Raw genomic sequence first — 23,178 nt, forward strand, 5'->3', positions numbered from 1 at the left:
TTTTTTTTTTCTTTTTGGAGGCTGAGTTTCATTATGTAGTTCAGGTTGACCTTGAGCTCACTATGTAGCTCAGACTGGTCTTAAACTCATGGCAATCCTCCTGCCTCATTTTCTCTAATGTTTGGATCACAGTTATGCACCTCCATGCTCAGAAGTTTGTTTTGTTTGTTTGTTTTTTGTTTTTTGGTGGAAACAGGAATTGAACTCAGGCCCTTGCACGTGCCAGGGAAGCGCTTATTCCATTGAGCCATCTCCCCGGCCCCAAACCTAAGATCTTGCTGATGCTAAACAATACTCTAACACTGAGCTACATCTGAGTCCTTTTAATTTTTTATTTTATTTCATTTCATTTTATGTATTTGGTACAGATTCTCACTATGCAGCTTGGACCAATAGCAATCCTACTGTTTTCAGCCTCCCTAATGGTGGGATTGCAGGCACTTGGTCTTGGTGGCCAGCTCAGCATGGCATGTGGTGCTGAGGATTGAACCTGGTTACTGTGCTTGCCTAAACAGGCGCTTAGTTGGCTGAGCTACCTCACCAGTCCAAAATACTCTTAATTTTGAGGTATGATCTTGCAAAGTTACCCAGGCTGACCTTCAACTTCTGACCATCTGCTCCACCTTCCAGAGTGCTGGGGCTACAAGGCATGTGCCATTGCGTCCAGTTATTTTACAGAATGACTGATGGAGAGCTACAGACCTCCCCTGCACCCACTGCACCCTCCCACAGCCTCCACAGAACACATCCCTCACCAAGCTGCCTGGCTGTTACAGTCGAGGGGCCGGCATAGCACCACCCGCCTAAGTCTGTGGTTCACACTAGAGTCGCTCTTGGTGTTGGATCATGTGGGCTTGGCTACACTGCTGTGTGTCTGCCATTACAGCATCACAGAGTAGTGCCACCACCCTAGCTATCCTTTTGCTCCTTGCCAGTCCCTAGCAATGCCAACCTTGTCTCTGTCTCCATTTTGCCACACTTTTGCCTTCCACAGAATGTTAGTCAGCTGGAATCAGCACTGCTCATCCTTTCCACACAGGCCACTTTTATTTCTCTCCTTTTTGTGCTAACTGTTCATAACCTCACTACCATTTCCAGGTTACAAATGAAGACAGCACAGTACAGAGAGGTGACTCAGCCTGCCCACGGTCACTCCGCCGGTAAGTGGCAGAGCCAGGGTTGGTACTGGAGTTCCAGGTCCTGTCCAGTTGGCTCCTGCATCCACTTAGTTATTCTCAATGTCCAGGAGCACTTAGCACTATAGTCCCTTCACGGAGATGGGGCCAGACTAGAAAAGAGAAGGAGTTCTCACCCTGTTCCTGAGACTCACTCCCCTGTCCAAGGCCGCTGGATGGATGCATACTGGGTAGCCTGTTTGGGCCCTTTCTTCACAGTTCCTCACTGCCATCCAGGACTCCATGAGAAAGCAGGAAGTGTGGGCAGGAGGAGAGGCCAGCCAGGCCCATGACACTGGCCCTCCAGCCGAGAAGGTGAAGGCTCTTGTGGATCTGCTGCCCTGGAAGAGCAGTCAAGGTGGTCAGACCCTACAGGCCCCTGATGGGATGCCCGAATCCCCACTAGGACCCCACAGCAATGGTAAGAGCCACTTGGGAGGCTGATGGGGGGAAGATTGGGGCCCTTTCCCCTGGCCCAACCCTTACCTGTCTTTCCCTTGGCCTGTGTCTGCAGACTCAAGAATGTGCAGGAACCTTGAGGCCCTGCTGGGCAGAGTGGGAGGCACCCTGGATCTGGGCAGCCCTATGCACCAGCTGGCGAGCCTGTTGCTGGTGGAGGGCCTGAGTGACCTGCAGCTGCGGGAACACGACTTCACGCAGGTGGAGGCCACACGTGGGGGCCAGCGCCCTGCCAGGGTCATCACCCTGGACAGGCTCTTCCTGCCTCTATCCCGGGTGTCCATCCCACCTCGTATCTCCATCACTATTGGAGTTGCTGGCATGGGCAAGACCACCCTGGTAAGGCACTTTGTCCACCTCTGGGCCCAAGGGCAGCTCAGCCAGAACTTCTCACTGGTGTTGCCTTTCACCTTTCGGGACCTCAATGCCTATGAGAAGCTATCTGCCGAGAGACTCATCCGCTCTGTCATCCCAAATGTTGGGGAGGCCAGTCTGGTAGTGACAGCCCCTGCCAGGGTCCTCCTGGTCCTGGATGGCCTGGATGAGTGTAAGATGCCTCTAGATTTCTCTAACACTGTGGTCTGCACAGATCCAAAGAGGGAGATCCAAGTGGACCAGCTAGTCACCAACATTGTCCGGGGCAACCTCTTCCCAGAAGTTTCTGTGTGGATCACCTCTCGTCCTGGAGCAGCTGGCCAGATCCCAGGAGGCCTAGTGGACCGGATGACTGAGATCCGGGGCTTTACTGAGGAGGAGATCAAGGGGTGTCTAAAGCAGATGTTCCCTGAAGACAAGACCCTTGTAGGCCAGATCCTGAGCCAGATGCAGACTGACAGGGTCCTGTATCTGATGTGCACAGTCCCAGCTTTCTGCAGGCTTGTGGGCATGGTGCTGGGTCACTTGTGCCACAACAGGCCAGTGCCCCAGGGCCCTGAGCTATGGCCCCCACAGACCCTATCTGAGCTCTACTCGTGGTACTTCAGGATGGCTCTCAGTGGGGAGGGGCAGGAGAAGGGCAGGCTGAGTTCCCGGATTGAGCAGGTGGCCCATGGCAGTCGCAAGATGGTTGGGACACTGGGCCGGATGGCTTTCCACGGGCTAGTCAAGAAGAAGTTTGTGTTTTATGAGCAGGACATGAAAACATTTGGTGTGGACCTGACACTGCTGCAGGGCACCCTAGGCAGTTTTTTCCTACAGCGGGAGGAGACGCTGGTCTCCTCAGTGGCCTACTGCTTCATCCACCTGTCCCTGCAGGAGTTTTTGGCAGCTGCATATTATTATAGTGCATCCAGGAGGGCCATCTTTGACCTCTTCACTGAGAGTGGCATGTCCTGGCCCAGGCTGGGCTTCCTCACACACATTAGGAGTGCTGTGCAGCGGGCCATGCAGGCTGAGGACGGGCGACTGGATGTGTTCCTGCGCTTTCTCTCGGGTCTCCTGTCACCCAGAGTCAATGCCCTGCTGGCTGGCTTCCTGCTCACCCAAGGCGAGCATCAGAGCTACCAAGCTCAAGTGGCCGAACTTCTACAGGGCTGCCTGTGCCCCAATACAGCGGTGTGCTCCCGTGCTGTCAATGTCCTCTACTGCCTCCAGGAGCTGCGGCGCACAGAGCTGGCCCAAAATGTGGCAGAGGCCATGGGCAGTGGTGCCCTGGCCAGCCTCACCAGCCCCTCGCACCGCGCTGCTCTGGCCTACCTCCTGCAAGTGTCTGACATCTGTGCACAGGAGGCTGACCTGACCCTGGGCCTTGGCCAGGGTGTCCTCCAGAGCCTGCTGCCCCAGTTGCTCTACTGTCAGAGCCTCAGGTGGGCATGAGCTGGGGTTCAGGCCATGAGGGCAGAGGAGCAGGCAGAGGACCTGGAAGGCTTCTTCGCTCCCCCATCCCCCTTGGCATTAGTTTACTGGGGCTGCAATAGCAGTTCCAAAACTGGATAGGGTGACAACATAGTGACCCATTCCCTCACAGTTCTGGAGGCCAGAAGCTGAAATCAAGGCCCCCAAATCCACTAGGGGAAGCGAGGTGGGGAGTCCTTCCAGCATCTCTAGATCCTGGTGTTGTCTGGCACCCTTCAGTGTTCCTTGGCTGGAAGCTGCCTCTTCTAGTCTCAGTCTGTAGACTTCTTCAGGTCACATGGGCTTCTCCTGTGTGTCTGTCTTCACGTGATGCTTGTCTCTCCTATAAAGACACAACCATACTGGACTACAGGCCTCCCCTGTCTAGTGTAGTGACCTCCTCTTCACTATTACATCAGCAGCAGGCCTATTTCCGGATGAGGCTATGTTCTCTCCACCCACTCCTGATCTGGGGATTGAACCCAGGGCCTTTGCACCAGCTACATCCCCAGCACTTTTTCTTTCTTCTTTAATTTTGAGGCCATCTAAGACACTAAGGTGCCCAGGCTGGGCTTGAACTTGCAATCTTCCTGCCTCAACTTCCTAGCATACTTGGATTACAGATGTGTGCCACCAGGCCCAGTAAGGCTCCATTCTTTAGGCACTGGAGGTTAGGAGTTCAGTGTATCTGTTTGGGGGACAGAATGACAGAAGCTGCACCCCTGACCAGATCTTCAGCTTACACTCTTCACACTGCTCTAGACCTTAGAGACTGGGTTTGAAAGTATAGGAAGAGGGTCATTTGGGATCTAAGAAGAGTCTGTGCACCCTCAGACAGGCCAGCCAGCAGTGGTATCACATAGAGATGCATAGCACGTGGGGTTTGGAAGCAGCCCCCAGAGTGGGGAGGTCCAAGCATCACAGGCTGAGCACAGGTCTCTGAGCCATGCAGAAGGCTGTAATGTGATGGACAGGAGCTAGCAGGTCCTTCCCTGCCCAGGGGCAGCGAGACTGCTCACTGGCACTGCCCCTCCCTGCCAGGCTGGATACCAATCAGTTCCAGGACCCGGTGATGGAGCTGCTGGGCAGCGTGCTGAGTGGGAAGGACTGTCGCATCCAGAAGCTCAGGTAACACTGACCCCACAGCCTGCCCAGGCGGCCCTCCACCTTGCGGGTATGGGACCTCTGTCCCATCCTTTGCCCTGTTCCGCTCAGAGCCCTCCAGCAGACTCATCTGCAGCCTGCTTGTTTCCCTATTCTTGAAAGTGTAGACACTCCAGTACCTCTGCCTGGTAAGAAGAGAAAAGTGATGGATGAGGACCAGCCACTGTCACAGACACACGAGCATATCTCCCTGACAGGCCCTACACATTGTTTTACCAAACAGCTCTCTGTTTGCTTTCAAACAATATTCAGGGTACAGGATTTGGAAATTTTAGTTTGATAAGTTTTAATTTTAATTTCAATAAAATCTAATGTGAAATTACCTTCCCAGAGCTGGGAAAGCTGAGACAGGTGGATCACTACAGGTCCAGGCTGTGTAGTGAGACCCTGTGCCAAATAAATGAATAAGAGGTTTTTTTAAAAAAAATTATATTTTAAATTAAGAACTGAATCATTAATGTTATAACTAGATGTAAGTTTTTATGCTCACTTAAATGCTTATGACTCACCCCTGGAATAACATCTCCAGATCTGAGGACCACTGTAACTTGTAGTTCAACCCATGTGATGACATATTTGGAGAAGCAGCGAGATGATGTGGAGAACAGGACCCAGGGAATGATTTTCACTTTTATACGAGGCTCCAGGTTCTGAAATAATCTTCATCTTAATTAATGATAATTTTAAATGAGTCAGGAGTGATATCAGTCTTTGAGGATGTCAGTGACAGCTGAAGCTCTGTGTGACCTTGAATATGTCACCTCTGTGTCTAAAGAGGGTAAAGAGGGGGTTAAAAGGGATCTAACTTGTGAGTTTGGGGATCCCTAAGGCCGTCCTCCAGCTTAACGTTTTGCTAGGACTGAGGGCTGAGACGTGCTGTCGTAGCTATGCCTCACTGCGCTGAAGGGCACAGGAGAAGCACAAGGGGTGTGGGGCAGGGCCAGGTAGGCCCGCGCGGGCTTCCCACATCCTCTCCCTGGAGGTCCCGCGGAGGTCCTTCCTTCTCCTGGCAACCACATGTGATGTGACAGTTCTCAGGAAGCTCTGCCCACCGGGGAAGCCATCCCAGCCTGAGCACTGGAGGATCTCACTGGGACTTGGCTGCAGAGGTGTCTCTGACCACCAGCCCTGCTGGCCTCAGCCTGCAGCGGCTCGGACGGCAAGACGATTGCGCGGCTCAAACCCTCACCATACACCGCTGTGGGAGGCAAACTGTGCAGCGGGTGCCCTCAAGAGCCGAGCCTTCTGCTTGTGAGCCTTCGAAGCGTTATTTCAGTGTCAGGCACCTGGCTACTCCGACAGGACTACCTTTGCCTCGCTAGCAAAACGTGTAAAAGAAGAATGATCATGACAAGTTCTTATTAATAGTCTTCCTTCATAGGAACTTCTAGTATTTTTTCCCCCACAAAATTCTTAGAAGCTTTGTTTACTATTGGAATCGGAGCCTGAAAAGAACTAAGCTAAACTAGAATGTGCTCAGATCCTCCAACGCCTCATCTCTGAGCTGTTGTGAACCTCTAGTCTTTTTAGCACATGACAAGATAGTTAACTTTTAGTTTTGCTTAACAGAGGCTAGACAATGCCCCCAATTATACTGAACAAAGCCAACACTTTTACATGCTCTCCCCACCACCTTTGGTCCTCGTATGACCTTGCCATCTGCAATGTCCACACAAAGTATACTGCAGAAAACACCTGGCTGCTTGTGAAACAGCCTCCAAGTCCTGGGTGACAAAGACTGTCTAGAAGGTGAGAACATTTATATAGAAGGTGGGCTGGATGACCTTTAAACTTTAAGCAATAGAACTCTTTTTATAAAAAAGTGATGCAAGCCTGGGGAGATAGCTCGGTGGTCTAAGCACCTGCCTGGCAAGCGCAAGGGCCTCAGTTAGACCCCCGTACCACATGCCGGCCCAAAAACCCAGGTGTGCTGTGCCAGCCCTGAAACTGGGCATGGTGGCATGTACCTGTATTCCCAGCACTGAGGAGGCTGGGACAGGAGGATCACTGTGAGTCCAAGCTGCATAACAAGACCCTGTACCAAATAAATAAATTTTTTAAAAACTATGCAAGCCAGCATGATGGCACACACCTGTAATTCTAGCACTCTGGGATTATAGACATATGTCACTGAACCTGCCTCACCCAGGAAGGTTTCCCTCAGGATCTTGAGAGGCCCTTTGGAATGTAGCTTGAAAAGTTGCAGCCTGGGGACCTAATTCAGTAGCTGTATCTCCTGGGCTGAATGCCCAGAAAACTCTAAAGCAACTTCAACAGCACATTTCTGGAAGCCAGTACTTGACTTGGATCTATCTGCATATCATTGGAGTCGCTCTTTCAAAGGGAAGAGATGCCTTTTTTTTTTTTTTTTTTTTTTTTTTTTTTTAAACAGAGCCTCTCTTACATAGTTCAAGCTGGCCTCTACTCACAATGATCCTCCTACCTCAGACCCCTGAGATGTCCTTTTTCATTTCCAACTTTAAACTTAGTCTTATGATAACTCTACCATTTGCAGTTTTGCACAGGAGGAAAGCTAGGGTCAGTAGTGTGCTGGGACTCTTGTATGGGCTCAAGAGAGCTGGTGGTTTGAATTCTGCAAGCTGAGGCTATTAAAATTGGTCAAGGTGGGGGCTAGAGAGATAGCTCAGTAGAATAAGTACTTGCCTGGCAAGTGCAAGGTCCTAAGTTCAATCCCCAGTACGGCAAAAAAACAAAAACTTAGCCTTTAGGGGCTGGAGAGATGGCTCAGTGGTCTAAAGCACCTACTTGGAACAAGCTTGGCAAAGCACAGGGACCACGGTTCGATCCCCCAGCACCATATGCCAGCCAGCTGCGCCCCCTGGTGGGCTGAGCTGGCCACACACACACACACACACACACACACACACACACACACAATAAATAAATAAATGTTTAAAAAAAATAAATTTAAAAAATTGGTCAAGGTGAGAGCATTTACATCATAGAAATTGGCAAATGGTACATATCACATTATCACATTTCTGATTTTATTTTTGTTTACTTTGAGAGCCACTTTGCCATCACAACTTTGGCCTTGGTCCCCACTGTGGACTTCTATAACTGATTTCTTCACTACGTTTGTGTAGAAACTGTTCTGAAGGATTCTGGCCTAACTTTGCCTGGGACACTTCCCAAGGGAGAGGGTTCGCTGGCCACTCTGGTTGTATTTGCTCAGGCTCAGGGCCTTCCTGTGCCTGGCTCTCTGCTCTGGGCTTAGCTTGTCTCCACCCATGTGTAGGCCCTGATGCTACTGAGGAAACTGTGAGATTAATCATGGGCATAACATTGATGAGGAAGCAGTGAGATTCATATACCTGAAATAACCGCCCTCTCCTTTCCCTTGGGCAGCCTGGCTGAGAACCAGATCAGTAACAAAGGGGCCAAAGCTCTTGCCAGATCCCTCCTGGTCAACAGAAGTCTGACTACGCTAGAGTAAGTAGGACACAGAAGCCCCTTGGCTCTTGCTTGCTTTGCTACCTTCTGCCTGCCATGAGCTGTTTCTCCTCAGTGATGCCTGTCTGCCATGCTGCCCTGCCTTGGAACCAGCCAATCATGGACCAAAACCTGTCTGCCTCTGTAAGGCAGATAAGTCCTTTCACCTTTATAATAATAATAAAAGCTCACTGGCATGAGGAGAATTTTGAACTCTCTCCTTTCATATGAAATGACACTCCAGGTTCAGCCTGAGGTAGCTCTGGGCATGGTACCTTAGCCCATGGAGAGTGGGTTCCCAGGCCCTGGGCTCCTGTAGACCACACATCCTCCTGGGCAGACGTGTCCTCTTCTAAGACAGCTGAATAAGTGAAGTCACAATGCCTCCCTGGCTGTTGAGTCTCACCCCGGGAAGTGCTCCATTTTCAGCCCTGATCTGGACTCAGCATTCTCCTCGCTTCCACACTTGGCCCAAGGCTACAGGTCCTCAGGAGTTGTTCTCTTTTCCCCATCACATGGGACCACCTTGCAAAACTCCTTCCTTGTTTGCCTAGGTGAGGGGCTGTGCCCTGGGTCCACCAAACATGGAAGTAAGGATCATAAATTCAAAGTCAGCATAAACTTCCCTCCTTCCCAATCTGAGAGTCACTTCTCTCCCTTGATTCCCCCAGCCTCCGCAGTAACACCATTGGACCACAGGGAGCCAAGGCATTGGCTGATGCTCTGAAGATTAACCGCACTCTGACCTCCCTGAGGTACGGGTGCCCTGCCCCATTCCTCCTGGAGCAGGTCCAGGAAACCTCTGCCTCTCATGCCCATGGGGTGGGAGATGCTTCCGAATGGTGGGCCCGGGGTACCTGGAAGGTTGTATCTCAAGTACAGCTCAAGTTCCAGCTCTTCCCTCCTCTGTAGGCATCTTGTGTAGTTACCAAGCTGTGAAATCAGGCTTGTCCCCAGAAGTGCTTTCTGGGACATCGGACAGTCTTTCTTCCAGAAGGTGCCAACATTAGTGTGGCTTTCCATGTCCCTTTAGGAGCCTGTGGTTATATCTATCCGCAGTTGAGTGGGTACTACTGCTCTGCTCTCTTTATTGTTACCAAGGTGAAATTCACACAACATTTACTATTTTGAAGTATACAGTTCATTGACATTTAGTACACTCCTCATGTTGTACAACCATCACTGCAGCTAGCTCTGAAATGTTTCATTCCCCTACGAGGAGACCCTGTACCCGTTAGCAGTTACTTCCCATTCTTCCCTCACCCTGGTTACCAATCCACTTCCTACATGGACTTACCTATTCTGGATACTTAATATAAACAGAATCATAGTCTAAGACCTTTTATATCCATCTCCTTCACTGAGCATAATGTTTTCAAGGTCTGTCCATATTGTAGCACAAATCAGTTCTCCATCCCATTTTTATGGCTGAATAATATTCTACTATAATGGATCACAGTTTTATTCATCTGATGATGAGCACTTAGATTGTTTCCACCTTGTCACTGTTGTTAATAGGTACTGGCTATTATGTATAAATATTCAAACACTTATTTTCAGGTCTTTTGAGTATACACCTATGAATACAGTTGCTTTTGAGGAACTGCAGACTATTTTCTATAGAGGTTACACTACTTACATTCCTACCAGGAGTGTTTAGAGTTCTTATTTCTCCTCTCCTAGCCAATACTTGGGCCATGTGACTTTTAGCTGTAATGAGGGCTACAGATGGCCTTGTTATTGTTCGATCCAGGTAGCCTAGGTAATGCCTTTCTTACCATTAGCAGGAAAGTGCTCAGAGACCCTGTGTGGGAAGGGCCACTGTCTTTCCTGTGTGGTTACCAATGAGGAAAGCACACAATGGCCAGTGCCTTTTCTCACTGTCCCTCCTGTACTCCTAAGGCATCTTGCCCTGTGGAGGTATACACACACACACACACACACACACACACACACACACACACACACAGAAGTGGGTTCATTCTCTCCTCCAGTGGTGACACATGCTTTCCTCCTCCACAGCCTCCAGAGCAACACGATTAAGGACCATGGTGCCAGGTCCATGGCTGAAGCCTTGGCCACCAACCAGATGCTCTCTGCGCTGCAGTGAGTGGAGCTGCCCCTTCCTCTCCCCTCTCTTCCCTCTCTCTCCTGTTTGGCCTCTGCCTTTCCTGCAAGGAGGAATGGATGGAGTGTCCTCAGGCTTTCTGGCCAGAAAACTTGCAGCTCTCTGGTTTTCCAGGGAATAGGTGTGGAGAACTTACCAAAAATAAAACCTCCTGCCAACCCAGAAAATCTCCATAATTGTAGGCAAGAAGAGAACAATTTTAGTATTGAATTAGCATTAGAGTGACTGCAGTGGGCATCATAGGCAACCCACCAGTGGTACACGATCACAAAAAATGTCCCTGTCTTCTATTTCCCAGTAGACACAACTCATTCCATGCATGTTCCCAAGGTAAATACTATAATAACTCGTCCTCAAAAGAACCTGATGACACCATTTGTCACACATACATTATTGTGCATTCACCAGATAATTGGGGTGGCCATCTGCATTCCAAACTGCTTTTATCTAGAGGAGGAAAAAAATAAATTCTTACCTATCTAGATGAGAAGCAGGTGCTTCACAACTTGGACCTGGGCAGCCCTGGTAATCTCCGTGGTGCAGGGAGGCAGGGGTCCAACCTGGCTTTGTTTTTACTTTGGAAAAGAGGGTGCCAGGACCCCTAGGAAGACCCTGAGAAAGACACGCCAGAACTGCGAAACTGGCAGGGGGTCAAATGAACTCCTACAGAGACTTAAATACATTTCAGAGGGATAGAGAAAGGATTTGCAATCTCCACTTATTTCAAGGAAATATTTTAAGAAAGAGGAGGGTTCTCTTTTCTCTTGGAAGGTTATACTTATGTTAAGGTTGGTATTTAGCTTTACACAGGCAAGACCCTGCCCTGCAGGTCCTCCAGTGAGTCCCCCCAGGGAGGATTCTCCAGGTGGGAGGCAGGCTGCTGGCTGGATTAGAAGGGTGGACTGTCCAGTGAGGGCACAGCAGGACTTGCACACAGGAGCTCTCACTGGGAGGCTGCTGGCCTCTGCTTCCAGGTGCCTTAGCAGGGAGGCTCCAGTTGCCCTTGTCCCTTACTCTCCGCTATAAGAACAACGCTGTGTCTTTGCCAAGATCCCTTCCTGCTGCTGTGATAAACTAGGGAGGGCACCCTGCTGTCTCTGACCTCTCACTCTGGGGAAGGGCTATAGCCAGCTGTGCTCATGGGCCCTCTCATCTCCCACAGCCTGCAGAAGAACGCAGTAGGGCCCCAGGGAGCCCAGCAGATGGCAGAAGCCCTGAAGCAGAACAGGAGTCTGAAGGCACTCATGTGAGACATGCAGAAGGGCCCGTTTGGTATTCTCAGTGCCCCGCACATCTCACATATTTGTAAGCATGGGAATGGATGAGTGACTGGTAGGATGGGTAAACAGCGGACTGGATGGAGAGATGAGTAGATGGAAGGACGGATGGATGGAAGTAGGGTAGCTGGCTTAAGACTCCAAAGCACTGGACTAGAAGAATGGAGACCCAGATTCCCCCGATTGTGTGAATGCCCGCCTTGTAAGGCTCGTACTTAACTGCCTTCCCGGCTGGCGAAAGAAAACAGCACTTCTTGATTGTCTTCAGATAAAGTCCTGCAAATGCATTGCAGCATGGGTTGACCCTGCCCCCTGCCACTGCCAGGCAGTCAAAGGAGGCTTTCCTACCTTGACCTCTTACAGGTAGAGAGAGGTTACTTGCAAAGATTACAGCTGAACAGGACTCAGGCATGCAAACTACACTGGACCTCTTGAGATAGCCCCCAGGCCCTGCTCCACTTGTGGCTCCACAAGGTGGGCTCAGCAGCATCTGTCTCTTGCAGGCTCTCCAGTAACAGCATTGGTGATGGAGGCGCCAAGGCCCTAGCTGAGGCACTGGAGGTGAACCAGGGCCTGTTGAGCCTGGAGTGAGTCTGTCTGCCTCCTTCATGGGTGACAGTTCTCCTGGGGTCAGTCCAGCAGATGGTGGAATGTTATTTCTGGAGGAGGACTACCAACTGGCACCCTACCAACCCTAGACCTTGGGCACACTCTGGTCTCAGCATCTACCCTCCATCCATCCTTTCCCTACCCCACCAGCCCCATTTCTCTGGCCGGTAGGGGCTGGGCTGTAGTTTCCAGAATGTCCAGCTCCACATGCCCTTGCTAAATGAGCACAGGTGCCTGAAGAGGAAGTCACCTGGAGCAGCCTTGGTGAGGTGGGGCTGCCACCCTGGGGTGACTCTGTGGTACCACTTCCTCTGGGCCACAGAGCCAACAGGCTATCCTCTGAGGATATTTGGAGCCCCTCAGGTGAAGGCAGAGTCCCAACCTTGGGGGTTGTACTGTGTGCCTGCCTCAGTGAGGCAGGGGCTAGAAGGTGGGGTGATGGGAGAGGAAACAGGATGGGAAGAGCAGATCCTGGGCACCTCAAGCTCCTAAAGAACCCAGTGCCTGTGGTCCTCCCAGGCTGGACTGGGCAGTTCTTTCTAGGTCCTGGAACCCCATATGAAGGGTGGCCCATCCTCTGTCCACAGCCTGCAGAGCAATTCCATCAGTGATGTGGGAGTGGCGGCACTGATGGGGGCCCTCTGTGCCAACCAGACCCTCATCAGCCTCAAGTAAGTCCAGCTAGGGCAGCCCTTTGAGCAGGGAGCCTGGGTTGGGAAATCTGCTGTGGGGATACCTAGAGTTGGGCAGGCTTGGTTCTAGATCTGGGCACCCTGTCCCTCTTCCTACTGTCTCAGGAGGGCAGGGGACAGTTGTGGCCCCTCAGGGGCTGCTCGGCTCTTCCTTTCTTATGTTAGCTCATTATTGGGTACCCAAGTGTCCTCACCTGCCTCTTACCCTTCGTATTCCCAGTTCTGCCATCCCATCCTCTTCCTTCTGGATATCCTAAACTGTTGACAGTCCTGAGTGGAGACACTTGGCTGCCAGCCATCAGATCCTTGACTTGTTAGCTCTGGCTCCTTCACACCTGAGCCAAGCTTTTTGAGGATACTCAGGGCCTACCAGAGGCTTCTGGACCTTCAAAAATCCTGAATACCTGGGCCTGTCCCCTGCCAGAGGCCCAGCTGCTCAGCTGGATGCTCAGAGCCTTCTCTTTCTCTTTAGTCTTCGGGAAAACTCCATCAGCCCCGTGGGAGCCCAGGCCCTGGCCCAAGCTCTCAGCAGCAACCGCACCCTGCAGCACCTGGAGTACGTGGAGGGCCAGGGAGGGTCAGGGTGGTGTTCCCTCCAGGTCATTTAGGCCCATAACCTCCTTGTTCACCCAAAGCCCAGGATTGATGGGCTGTGACATAATGGACCAGGCCCTCAGTGCCCTCACTAGTTCACAAGGTATGAGAAGGGCCCCGGTGGGGAGGGGGCAGCAGGAGGGCCTGGTGTCTAGTGATAACTCTGACAAAAGCTCCCCACTGGTATAAATTATACATGGATGAGGACAGTGTGACACTGTGCCTGTTTTACCCCTGGGGATTAATCAGCAAGTTCATGGGAAGGGACTCAGAAGCATTGATGGGCCATCCTATTGGGCCAGCAGCCCCTGGGATGCTCCACCACATACTAGCCATGCAACTTGTCACCAAATCCACTGAGCTGATTTTGTCAAGATTTGGTTAAGAAAAAAAAATTTGGTATAGGACTCTGGGGCATGGGTCAGGGCCCACACATTGTCTACGGATATGAGCCAGATAACTAATATCAGTGAGGACATTGGTCCTTGCAGGGTTGGGGGCTGGGATTTCCTGGTGACCAAGGACAAGGGTCTTCATTGTGAGCGCCTGCTCACTTTTTCTCTTCCCTTCATTCCAGCCTGACAGCCAACCTCCTCCATGACCAGGGAGCCCAGGCCATCGCAGTGGCAGTGGGAAAAAACTGCGCCCTCAAGTCCCTTCAGTGAGTCCACTGGCCCTGCCCTCACATACTCCTTCCAAGTCTATCTTTGTGGGAGCCCCTCTGAGGTTTCAAAGATTTCCCAGGCTGCTGGCTTCTAGGAAGCTGTGCCCCATCCCAGGTCCTGATTTCTGAGGCTGACCTTTGGACAGAGCAAGTTAGGAGGTGGGTGCCTTGGCTAGGCCTGGAATGACCCAGACTTTGTGATATATTTGAGCTCATTCCTGTGGCCACCACTAGTGGAGTACACCCTGACCCTTCTGGGGGCTGAGGAATCCTGCCACATCCAGCTGCCACAGCACTCAGAAGGTCCTTAACTCTGTCCCTGGGCTGCATGGTCATGTGTCTGTGTCTCCTCAGCCTACAGTGGAACTTCATCCAGGTGGGTGCTGCCAGGGCCTTGGGACTAGCGCTCCAGCTCAACTGCAACTTGACCAGTTTAGAGTAAGTATGGTCAGCGGGGCATCCAGAAGGGGTAGGGGCAGCTGAGAACTCAAAGCCCCAGGCACCTTGGTGGCACACAGCTTCCTCTGCCATAAGAACCAGAAAATATATATATATTCAGTTTTCCTGAAATAAAATCTGTACATCATAAAATCTACCTATTGGGGCCAGGGAGATAGCTTGGTAGTCGAAGTGCTTGCCTGGCAAGTGCAAGGACCTGAGTTCAATCCCCTGTACCGCATGCCCTGCTGGCCACAGAAATTGGGCGTGGTGGCACATGCCTATAATGCCCATGCTGGGGAGGCTGTGACAGGAGGATCATTATGAGTCCGAGCTAGTGAGATCCAGTACCAAATAAATAAAATAAATCTTAAAAAAAAAATCCAGGCCCAGTGAGATAACTCAGCAGACTAATCACCTGCTTAGGCAAGCCCAGGGAGCAGGGTTCAATCCCAGGCACTACATGCCACACTGGCCCTGCCTTAGTACACGCTGAGCTGGCCACTGAGACGAGGCGTGGTGGTGTGTGCCTGCTGTCCTAGCACTGGGCAGGCCCAAAACAGGAGGATCACTATGAGTCCAAGCTGCTAGTGAGACCATGTACCAAATGCATTAAAATAAATAAAATCCATCTATTTAAAATGTATAATTTACTGGTTTCTTTCTTTTCTTTTTTTTTTTTTTTTTTTTTTTGGCAGAACCGGGGATTGAACTCAGGCCCTTGTACTTGCCAGGGAAGTGCTTATTCCACTGAGCCATCTCCCCAGCCCCAATTCACCGGTTTCTAGTATAGTGTACGTTCAGAGTTGTACAAACATCACTAGAATCAATTTTGGAATATTCTCACCACTCCCAAAAGATCAGTGGCCCCTTTTCATTTGCTTCTCCCTGTATGCCTATAAACCATTTATCTATTTTGTCCCCATGGTTTGCATATTCTGAATATTTCATATACAGTAGTCCCTCGCTATTTTGCAATTTGACTTTTGTGGACTCACTGTGTCTGGGTTTTCAAAAAATACTAGTCTAAATTATTTATTGTGGATTTTTTGCTATATTGTGGCATTCTGCAGTACTGCACAGTATATGTATGTTGTCAAAATTATGTAGGTTTACGAGTTTAGAAAACTACAAGCCTACGTAGTGAGACTCTGTAGACCCTGTACTAAATACAGAAAAAAAAAAAAAATGGGACCGAGGAGATGGCTCAGTAGAATAAGCACTTCCCTGGCAAGCACAAGGGCCTGAGTTCAATTCCTGGTTCCGCAAAAAAAAAAAAAAAAAGAATATAAATAATAAAATAAATATATAATGTCTCGGGGCTGGTGAGATGGCTCAGTGGTCTAAAGCACCTACTTAGAACAAGCTTAGCAAAGCACAGGACTGCGGTTCAATCCCCCAGCCCCGCCCCCTGGTGGGCTGAGCTGGCCACACACACACACAAATAAATAAATTTTAAAAATTAAAAAAAATTATATATATATAACATCTCTACTCTGCTGATTTCACTTCTTGCATGGGTGTCCGGAACATAACCTCCCTGATAAGTGAGGGACCACTGTGAATCAAATCATCTAACATGTGGTCCTTTGTAGCCTAATTTTGTGTGTAGATAAATTTGCAGGGGATCAAAATCACAACTGTGATGCTGTGATGCACGTTAAGTACAGGCTCTGCTACTACGCGACATCCCAGCATTACTTTCATTTAGTGTATTTTTCAGGTTCATCCATGTTGTACTGTGTAGCAACACTTTCCTTTTTATGGCTGAAAACTGTTCCATGTGTGGATACACACATTTTATTTATCTGCTTATCAGATGATGGACATTTGGGTTGCTTCCACTGATTTAGGTGAATAATACCATTAACACTTGTACAAAAGTCTTGGTGGACATATGCTTCATTTTTCTGAGGTATAAATTGGGGCAGTACTGCTGGGTCAACTGGGAACCCAGCACTTAACTTTCTGAGCCTCATTTTCTTCTGTAGTTTCCAGCACGCCCCTCTCTGGCTGGTCCTCCTCATTCTTTTCTCCTCATCTACTCTTAGATATTGGGCACCCAAGGATTCTGGCCTCGGCTCTCTTCTTTTGAATAACATCCTTTTTCTAGGAGCTTTTTCTAGGGCTCCAGTAACCTTAGAGTCCTGAGGATGTTAAGCTTGCTTCTTGGTTGCCCCCTGAGCTCCTGTGACCACCAGCTATGCAGGCCAGCAGCACTGCCCCTGCGCCCAGCTCATCTCCATGTCCTGCCATCTCTCTCCCACCTGCCTGTGTCGGTCAGCTGCCACCGTCCAACTCCAGTGCCACTCACCTGCCTTACTTGGCAGCTGCTGCGTCTGTCGTCCTCCTCACACTGGTAGCCAGAGACCTTGCCAAATCATCTGTCTGCCATGTCCTGGGGGAGGTCCTTCAACAGCTGCCTGCCACATGCAAAGCACAATCTGTAGTGTGGCTTAGAAGATCCCTAAAGATTTGCTTCCTTCACACGCCCGGGCCCTGCTTTTCACCAACTCAGATCTCACCTCCAGGTTCCTAGGATGTTCCAGGCCCTCCTCCTTTCTTACCCCCTAGTCACTGCTTAGGTGTATCTGGGTTCCACCCTGGGGCAGGAAACCTCGCTGGTCTCTCCCGCTGCCTGCGCTTGACCTGTTGCAACTGCTTACATGACTGTGTCTTCTTCCTGAGTTTCAACAGCGCAGAACTGGACTAAGACCTTGCACACAGCTAGCCCAGGGGCATGCTCGCATGATGAGTGACGGGTGCAGCTGCTCCCTGAAACATGCCCGTGTCCGCCTGACCTGAACTTCAGTCATAGGCCAGGGCCTGCCATTTCCCTCCAATTTGGAAGCCGGGAAAAGATATTTGAACCAAACCTTAACCAACAAGAATGGCCCAGAGGCTGAGGGCTTCAAGTTAATTTTCTGGTTGCTGTACCCTCTTTTGTCCCAAATGCTTATTGCTCTATCCCCAAGTGTCCCTTTCCTTGCTTGCCTCTGATGGCTCACCCAGACTCAAGAGCCTCCTCTTGGTATGCTGATGTAGCCAGGGCTACAGTGGCTGAGGAGCAGAGTTATCTCCAGCACATTGGTGTGTCTGAATTAAGTCTGGAACCTCAAGCCCGGAGTCCCTGCTAGGGTGCTGGCCTAGCCCCCTGTACTGACAGAGTCACGTTCTCATTCAGCTTACAGGAGAATGCCATCGGGGACGAAGGAGCTTCTGCGCTGGCCAGTGCACTGAAGGTGAACACAACCCTCGCCTCTCTCTAGTAAGTCCTTGAAGGGTGCAGGTCCACAAGGCCAGCTCCTTCCCCACCCTCTCAGGCCACACACATTTACCAGCTGAGGAAGGTGTGTTTGGTTTTCCTTATATCAGCCATTGGGAAGACCAACTTCTGTAGGAAGAACTAGGGGTACAGCGACATCTCCACCAGCCCTGCAGGAGACTCCCTCCACTTCCCATCCCCAGGGCCAGGCCTCTGTCAGGCACTGTTGTGTAGGTGGGAGGTGCCAATAGTCTTCAGTGCTGTTTCTCCAGCACTAGTCAAGGGGTGGAGAGAAGGGAGGGAGGCTGGGCCTGGGGCAGAAGGGAGAGCAGCAGGTCCCACCTGCCTGCACTGATCCTAATTCCTCCTGCAGCCTCCAGGTGGCCTCCATTGGTGCCCCAGGGGCCCTGGCATTGGGGCAGGCCCTGGCTGTGAATGGAACCCTGGAGATTCTTGAGTGAGTAGCCCAGTCTCTAGTGGCAGCATTTTGCCCAAAGAAACCAAACTTCAAAAGAAGTACAGATGCGGAAGAACACTTGTTTACAAAGAAACTCTGAGGTCAGCTTCACAATCCCCATGTCAGGTCAGGTCTGCTCCAGCTTCCTCACTCCCACTTCATGCTTTCCCCCAAGTCACTGCTGCTCATCTGGTCTCTGGGTTGGTTCTTCCCTGACTGCACGTGTCTAGGAGCCTTGCCTAGGGGCAGCCAGTTGCCATGGATTATCACCTGTGAGGAGGTGCAATGCTGGGTGGGGGTCAAACTCTGAGAGGCCTTCGGGCATGACCTGCGCCCATGTGCTTGTGAGACTTGGAGTGCCGAGTGCACTGGTCACTGCAGGGCTGAGCACCACCTCTCCCAGCCCAGCCCTTCTTCCTCTGGAATGGAAAAGGTGGATGAGAGCGTTCAGGCCAGACCAGTCATCTGCTGCCTGTGTATCCCGCTCCGCAGCACTCAGCTCTGTTCTGTGTCCCGGGAGTGAGGAAGGAACGAGTGATGCTTGCCTCCTGCATACTGCTGACCCAGCTAAAAGGCATCATTATCACTTCTGCGTCCATCCCCATGCCTTATGTTTCCTGTTCTCCCTGGCAGCTTACGAGGAAATGCCGTTGGGGTGGCTGGAGCTAAGGGCTTGGCAAATGCTCTGAAGGTGAACTCCAGTCTCCGGAGACTCAAGTAAGTGGCTGCTAAGACCCACATCCTGTGGGATCAAATGTTGATGATCTCCTCCCTCTGTCCCTTCTTGATGTAAATAATTCAAATATTCTGATGACTGCAGTTCACATTCATTGCAGTTGGGTTCTTTTAGTTGCTTTAGTCAAGTCACTCAAAATCTGCATTCAAATTGGGTGTGGTGAGTGTGCACCTAGAATCCCACTCTAGCAGCTGAGGCAGAAGAATTGCAAGTTCAAGCCCAGCCTGGGCAATTTAGTGACTTAGTGCGACTCTGACTCAAAAACAAATTTTCACTGTGAAGGTACTAGGATCAAGCTCTAGTACCATAACAAAGCAAGCAAGCAACCAAAAAACCTGCATTCATGGTTAGGGCAATTTAGCTACCTGTAGATATCCATCTTGGGACTGAGATGCTACCACTTTGCAGTTGCTATGGCACCTGTGATAAAATCAACCCTAGAACTGTTTGTCCCCTCTGCTGCTCCAACAGGATAACGTAGTGTTCTCTCTTGGGTGTTCTTCTGTCCTGTCCTGATGGCTCACCAAAGTGTTCCAACTCTTCTCTCCTAGTCTTCAAGAGAACTCCTTGGGAATGGATGGGGTGATATGCATTGCTACAGCACTGTCTGAGAACCACGGGCTACAGCACATCAAGTGAGTAGTTCAGCAGCATCTATGCTTTTTGGTCACTCTTGCTCCCCCTCAGAGGTCAAGGCCAGGGCTTTATCCCACTCCTGGGAGCCAGCGGACACCCAAGCCCCCAGCAGCTCTACAGGGGAATGCAGGGCAAGAGGGAGCCCATGGGAGCCTTGTCCAGGAGTGGGATCCTCAAAGACAAAGGTTCTGTGGAGTCCTGCATTTATTACAGTGATAACTGCTCTAAGAGAACTGCCTTCAAGGTGCCAGGGAGATAGCTCAGTAGAGTAAGTGCTTGCCTGGCAAGCACAAGGGCCTGAGTTCAATCCTTGGTTCTGTGAAAAAAAAAAAAAAAAAAGAACTGCCTTCATCCTAACCCTTCTCTTCTAGTCTTCAAGGAAATCACATTGGGGAATCCGGGGCTAGAATGATCTCAGAGGCAATCAAGACAAATGCTCACATGTGCACTGTGGAAATGTGAGAAGAGCAAGTTCCCAATGGACAGCAGGACGGGCAGAGGTTCAGCAGAAGCTCTTGAACAGAAAGTCGCTCTTGGAGCGTGTTCCTGAGATGAGGAGTGCTGCCGACTGGCTGGGTGAGAGTGCAGGTGCTTGCAGAAAGGGAAGGAGCTATCAGACGAGGTTCTGGGCACTGCTCCTGCCCAGGGTCAGTCCCAGCAGGAGTGCATGGACACGCTCCTGTCATACAGAGTAGGGAAGTGGCTGCCACCGAGATGTGGGACAAAGGCCTAAAGCATCAGCAGTATAGGAAGCCAGTTCCAGTTTATACCCTGTGAACTTACATCCCAATTAAAATAACGACAACAGCAATAACAAACCTCTACCACTGCCCCTGACTAAAAAGGGAAAGAGGGACATTAGCAACTCAACATCTGCCTTAACAAAAGTGATTAAACTGAATGTCTCAGTCACAAGACAAAAACACCACCGTGTGCTCCTGATGCACTGCCCTCAGCACATCACTGTTGTGCTATTCTTGCCAAAAATGTTTACCTGAGCCTAATCATGAAGTGATAACACAGAGCCCAAATGGAGGGACATTTTGCAAAACTGCTCTGACCTCTTAAAAAAAGCAATGTTATGACAGAACAGGTGGAAATGACACAAAGGACTGGGGTTGCTTTAAATGAAAGAAGGTAAAGAGACTTCATAATTTAATGCAAGATCTTTGATTGGATCCTGAACTGGAAAGAAGAAAATCCAATGTAAAGAACATTACTTGGGGGCTGGAGAGATAGCTCAGCAGTCTAAGCACCTGCCTGGCAAGCACAAGGACCTAGGTTCAATCCCTGGTACTGCATGCCGCACTGACCCCATGCCAAGCTGGCCATCAAAACCCGGTAGAGTAGTACACACCTGTAATCCCAGAGCTGGGGAGGCTGAGATAGGAGGATCACTACAAGCTGCAGGACTGCACAGCAAGATCCTGCACCAAATGAATGGATAAAAGATTTTTAAAAATTTAAATTAAGAACATTACTTGCAAATTGAAGACATAAACCTCTGTTTATGGTTTATGGTTTATGGTATTCCTTACTGTTTTTGAAAGATATTCCTGGTGGGCAGAGATTTGTAGGTTGGCAGGTTTTTCTGTCCCATGTTGTTCCTCTGCCCTTTCCCTTGTGTCATTTCCACCTGAGTTGAAAACTCAGTGAGATAGAGACCTGCAGTAGACAAATGGAGAAGGCCACACCCTGCAGAAACCTAGCCTGGAGAAGCCAGGGATGAAAGCCACGGAGAAAAAGGGCAAGCCCCATTGGAAATAGCAGGAAGAGCCCTGTATAGGCCTCTCCAGCACGCACAGACAGGCACGCATGGCTTGCTGGCTGCCAAAGGAGAAATTTTTATAAGGTCTAGCTCCATGAGCACAAAGCTGGCTGGAAAAGTAGAGTTGAGAAATAAATTAATACCTGCAATAGTGAGTCTTGTTTGGTCTTTTCCCCCCATTTTCCATTTTGGACAATTATTACTATGTCTTTGGAGTTCACAATATTTTATTCTATACCTGTCATCTACTGTCAATTGTATCTGGCATATTTTTCACCTCAGATTTCTTTCTTTTTTTTTAATTTTAAGAGAGAGTTGTGGTAATTTTTTTCTTTGTACTGGGAATTGAATTCAGGACCTTAAGCTAGCTAGGCAGGTGCTTATGCTACTGAGCTATATCCTCAGCCCTTCTTGTTTTAATACTTGAGGTCACCTACAGTCTCGGCTTCCTCAGTGCTAACAACTTCATCTGTCTTCCATGTTACAAAAAACTGCTACCATTTTATCTACTCTCCACTATTGTTACTGTTAACCTTGTGAGTTTACCTCCTTTGAAATGTTTTTCTCATAAAAATAATTAGTGGACTTAGAGGAAATAAACTAATGTATTCTGTCTACCAGGTTCAATGCAAGGTCTACCCTGTTTGTATATTTATTTTTAAAAAATATTTATTTATTTATCCCACTACACAGCTTGGACTCATAGTGATCCACAGCTTGGTGGTCTAAGCACCTGCCTGGCAAGTGCAAGGACTGGGTTTGATCCCCAGTAGCACATGCTGTGCAGGCCTGGTGCACACAAAGTGGGTGTGGTAACAAACGCTTATAATCCCAGCACTGAGGAGGGTGAGACAGGAGGATCACTATGAGTCTGAGCTGCATAGAGAGATCCTGTTTGAAATAAATAGATTTTAAAAAAATTTAAAAATGTATATTTCTATGTGATTAGTGAATATTACCACCCAGAAGTTGGACACCTCAACATTTCCCAATCCTCCCATTTGCTACCTCCCCCTGTCTGCTCTTCCTCCTGTATCTCTGATGCCTAACTAGAACTTCACTTCAACTCAACATTTCTTCTGACATGAGAACCTAGTTCTCTAGGCCCATGACCAAGAGCTCTTCATGTAATGCCAGGAAGCCTCCTACTATGCCTACTATTTACTTCCTTCCTGTTTTTTGAGAAGACCTTCTGAAAGACCTTTCCTGAAAAGGATCACTATGAGTCCAATCTACGTCACAAGACCCTATATACCCTGTAGACCCTGTCCTAAATTCAGAAAAAAAAAGTTTAACTCTTGAGATGATGTTTATAAATTGCCTATGGTGGGTTCCTTTATTGCCAGTATTTAGAACCCTTAGGAAATGACACTTTTAGTTGTCTTCCAGGTGTAGCTGGTTTTTGGTTTTTGAGTCTGCTGCAAGATCCTATCTTTTCAATTTGATGGGGATGAGTAGTGGTCCCGTTTAGCCCAGCCCCTGGTTCTTTGGCACTATGCCCCAGTATTTTCTATGACCTTTAGTCAATGACCTTTATTCAGTCTTGGAATACCAGCAACAATTATGTCACTTTTGGCTATAGTGGTACCAATGACAATAGTATAAAACGGCTTAGAAAATGACAACTCAGTTAACCATTAATTGCCACCTTTAACTATATGAACTAGATTTGTGGTTCTATAAACAAAAGTCTACAACAAACCAGAATTGTATGTTGTATTAAAGCCCCTAATATTCTGATTTTGCCTTTAGGGGTTAAAATTTAAAATGGATTAGGGAGAAAGAAGTGGGAGAAAAGAAAGAGATTATAAGTTAGGCTGGAGAACAAAA

At 49.4% G+C, this 23,178-nt stretch overlaps 1 protein-coding gene across 4 annotated transcripts in view; it reads left to right on the forward strand.

Annotated features, from left to right (window-relative positions):
- The window catches only part of Nlrc3 (NLR family CARD domain containing 3), a 48,107-nt gene extending 27,279 nt beyond the window's left edge, over positions 1-20,828 (forward strand). For 2 of the 4 annotated variants that reach the window (XM_023711551.1, XM_023711550.1), the window contains exons 3-20: positions 1,099-1,160; positions 1,395-1,596; positions 1,690-3,439; positions 4,509-4,595; positions 8,001-8,084; positions 8,756-8,839; positions 10,107-10,190; positions 11,375-11,458; positions 11,993-12,076; positions 12,686-12,769; positions 13,263-13,346; positions 13,962-14,045; positions 14,403-14,486; positions 17,671-17,754; positions 18,125-18,208; positions 18,842-18,925; positions 19,496-19,579; positions 19,952-20,828. In XM_023711551.1, the coding sequence (XP_023567319.1) occupies positions 1,419-1,596; positions 1,690-3,439; positions 4,509-4,595; positions 8,001-8,084; positions 8,756-8,839; positions 10,107-10,190; positions 11,375-11,458; positions 11,993-12,076; positions 12,686-12,769; positions 13,263-13,346; positions 13,962-14,045; positions 14,403-14,486; positions 17,671-17,754; positions 18,125-18,208; positions 18,842-18,925; positions 19,496-19,579; positions 19,952-20,042 (3,198 nt within the window). In that variant the 5' untranslated portion in view covers positions 1,099-1,160; positions 1,395-1,418 and the 3' untranslated portion in view covers positions 20,043-20,828. The remainder of the gene's footprint in view (positions 1-1,098; positions 1,161-1,394; positions 1,597-1,689; positions 3,440-4,508; positions 4,596-8,000; positions 8,085-8,755; positions 8,840-10,106; positions 10,191-11,374; positions 11,459-11,992; positions 12,077-12,685; positions 12,770-13,262; positions 13,347-13,961; positions 14,046-14,402; positions 14,487-17,670; positions 17,755-18,124; positions 18,209-18,841; positions 18,926-19,495; positions 19,580-19,951) is intronic. The other 2 variants (XM_004627824.2, XM_023711552.1) reach the window with 2 other exon arrangements.
- Positions 20,829-23,178: the final 2,350 nt, after the last annotated feature.

This window comes from Octodon degus, unplaced genomic scaffold (genome assembly GCF_000260255.1).
Source record: "Octodon degus isolate 3935 unplaced genomic scaffold, OctDeg1.0 scaffold00021, whole genome shotgun sequence".
NCBI classification, from domain to species: domain Eukaryota; kingdom Metazoa; phylum Chordata; class Mammalia; order Rodentia; family Octodontidae; genus Octodon; species Octodon degus.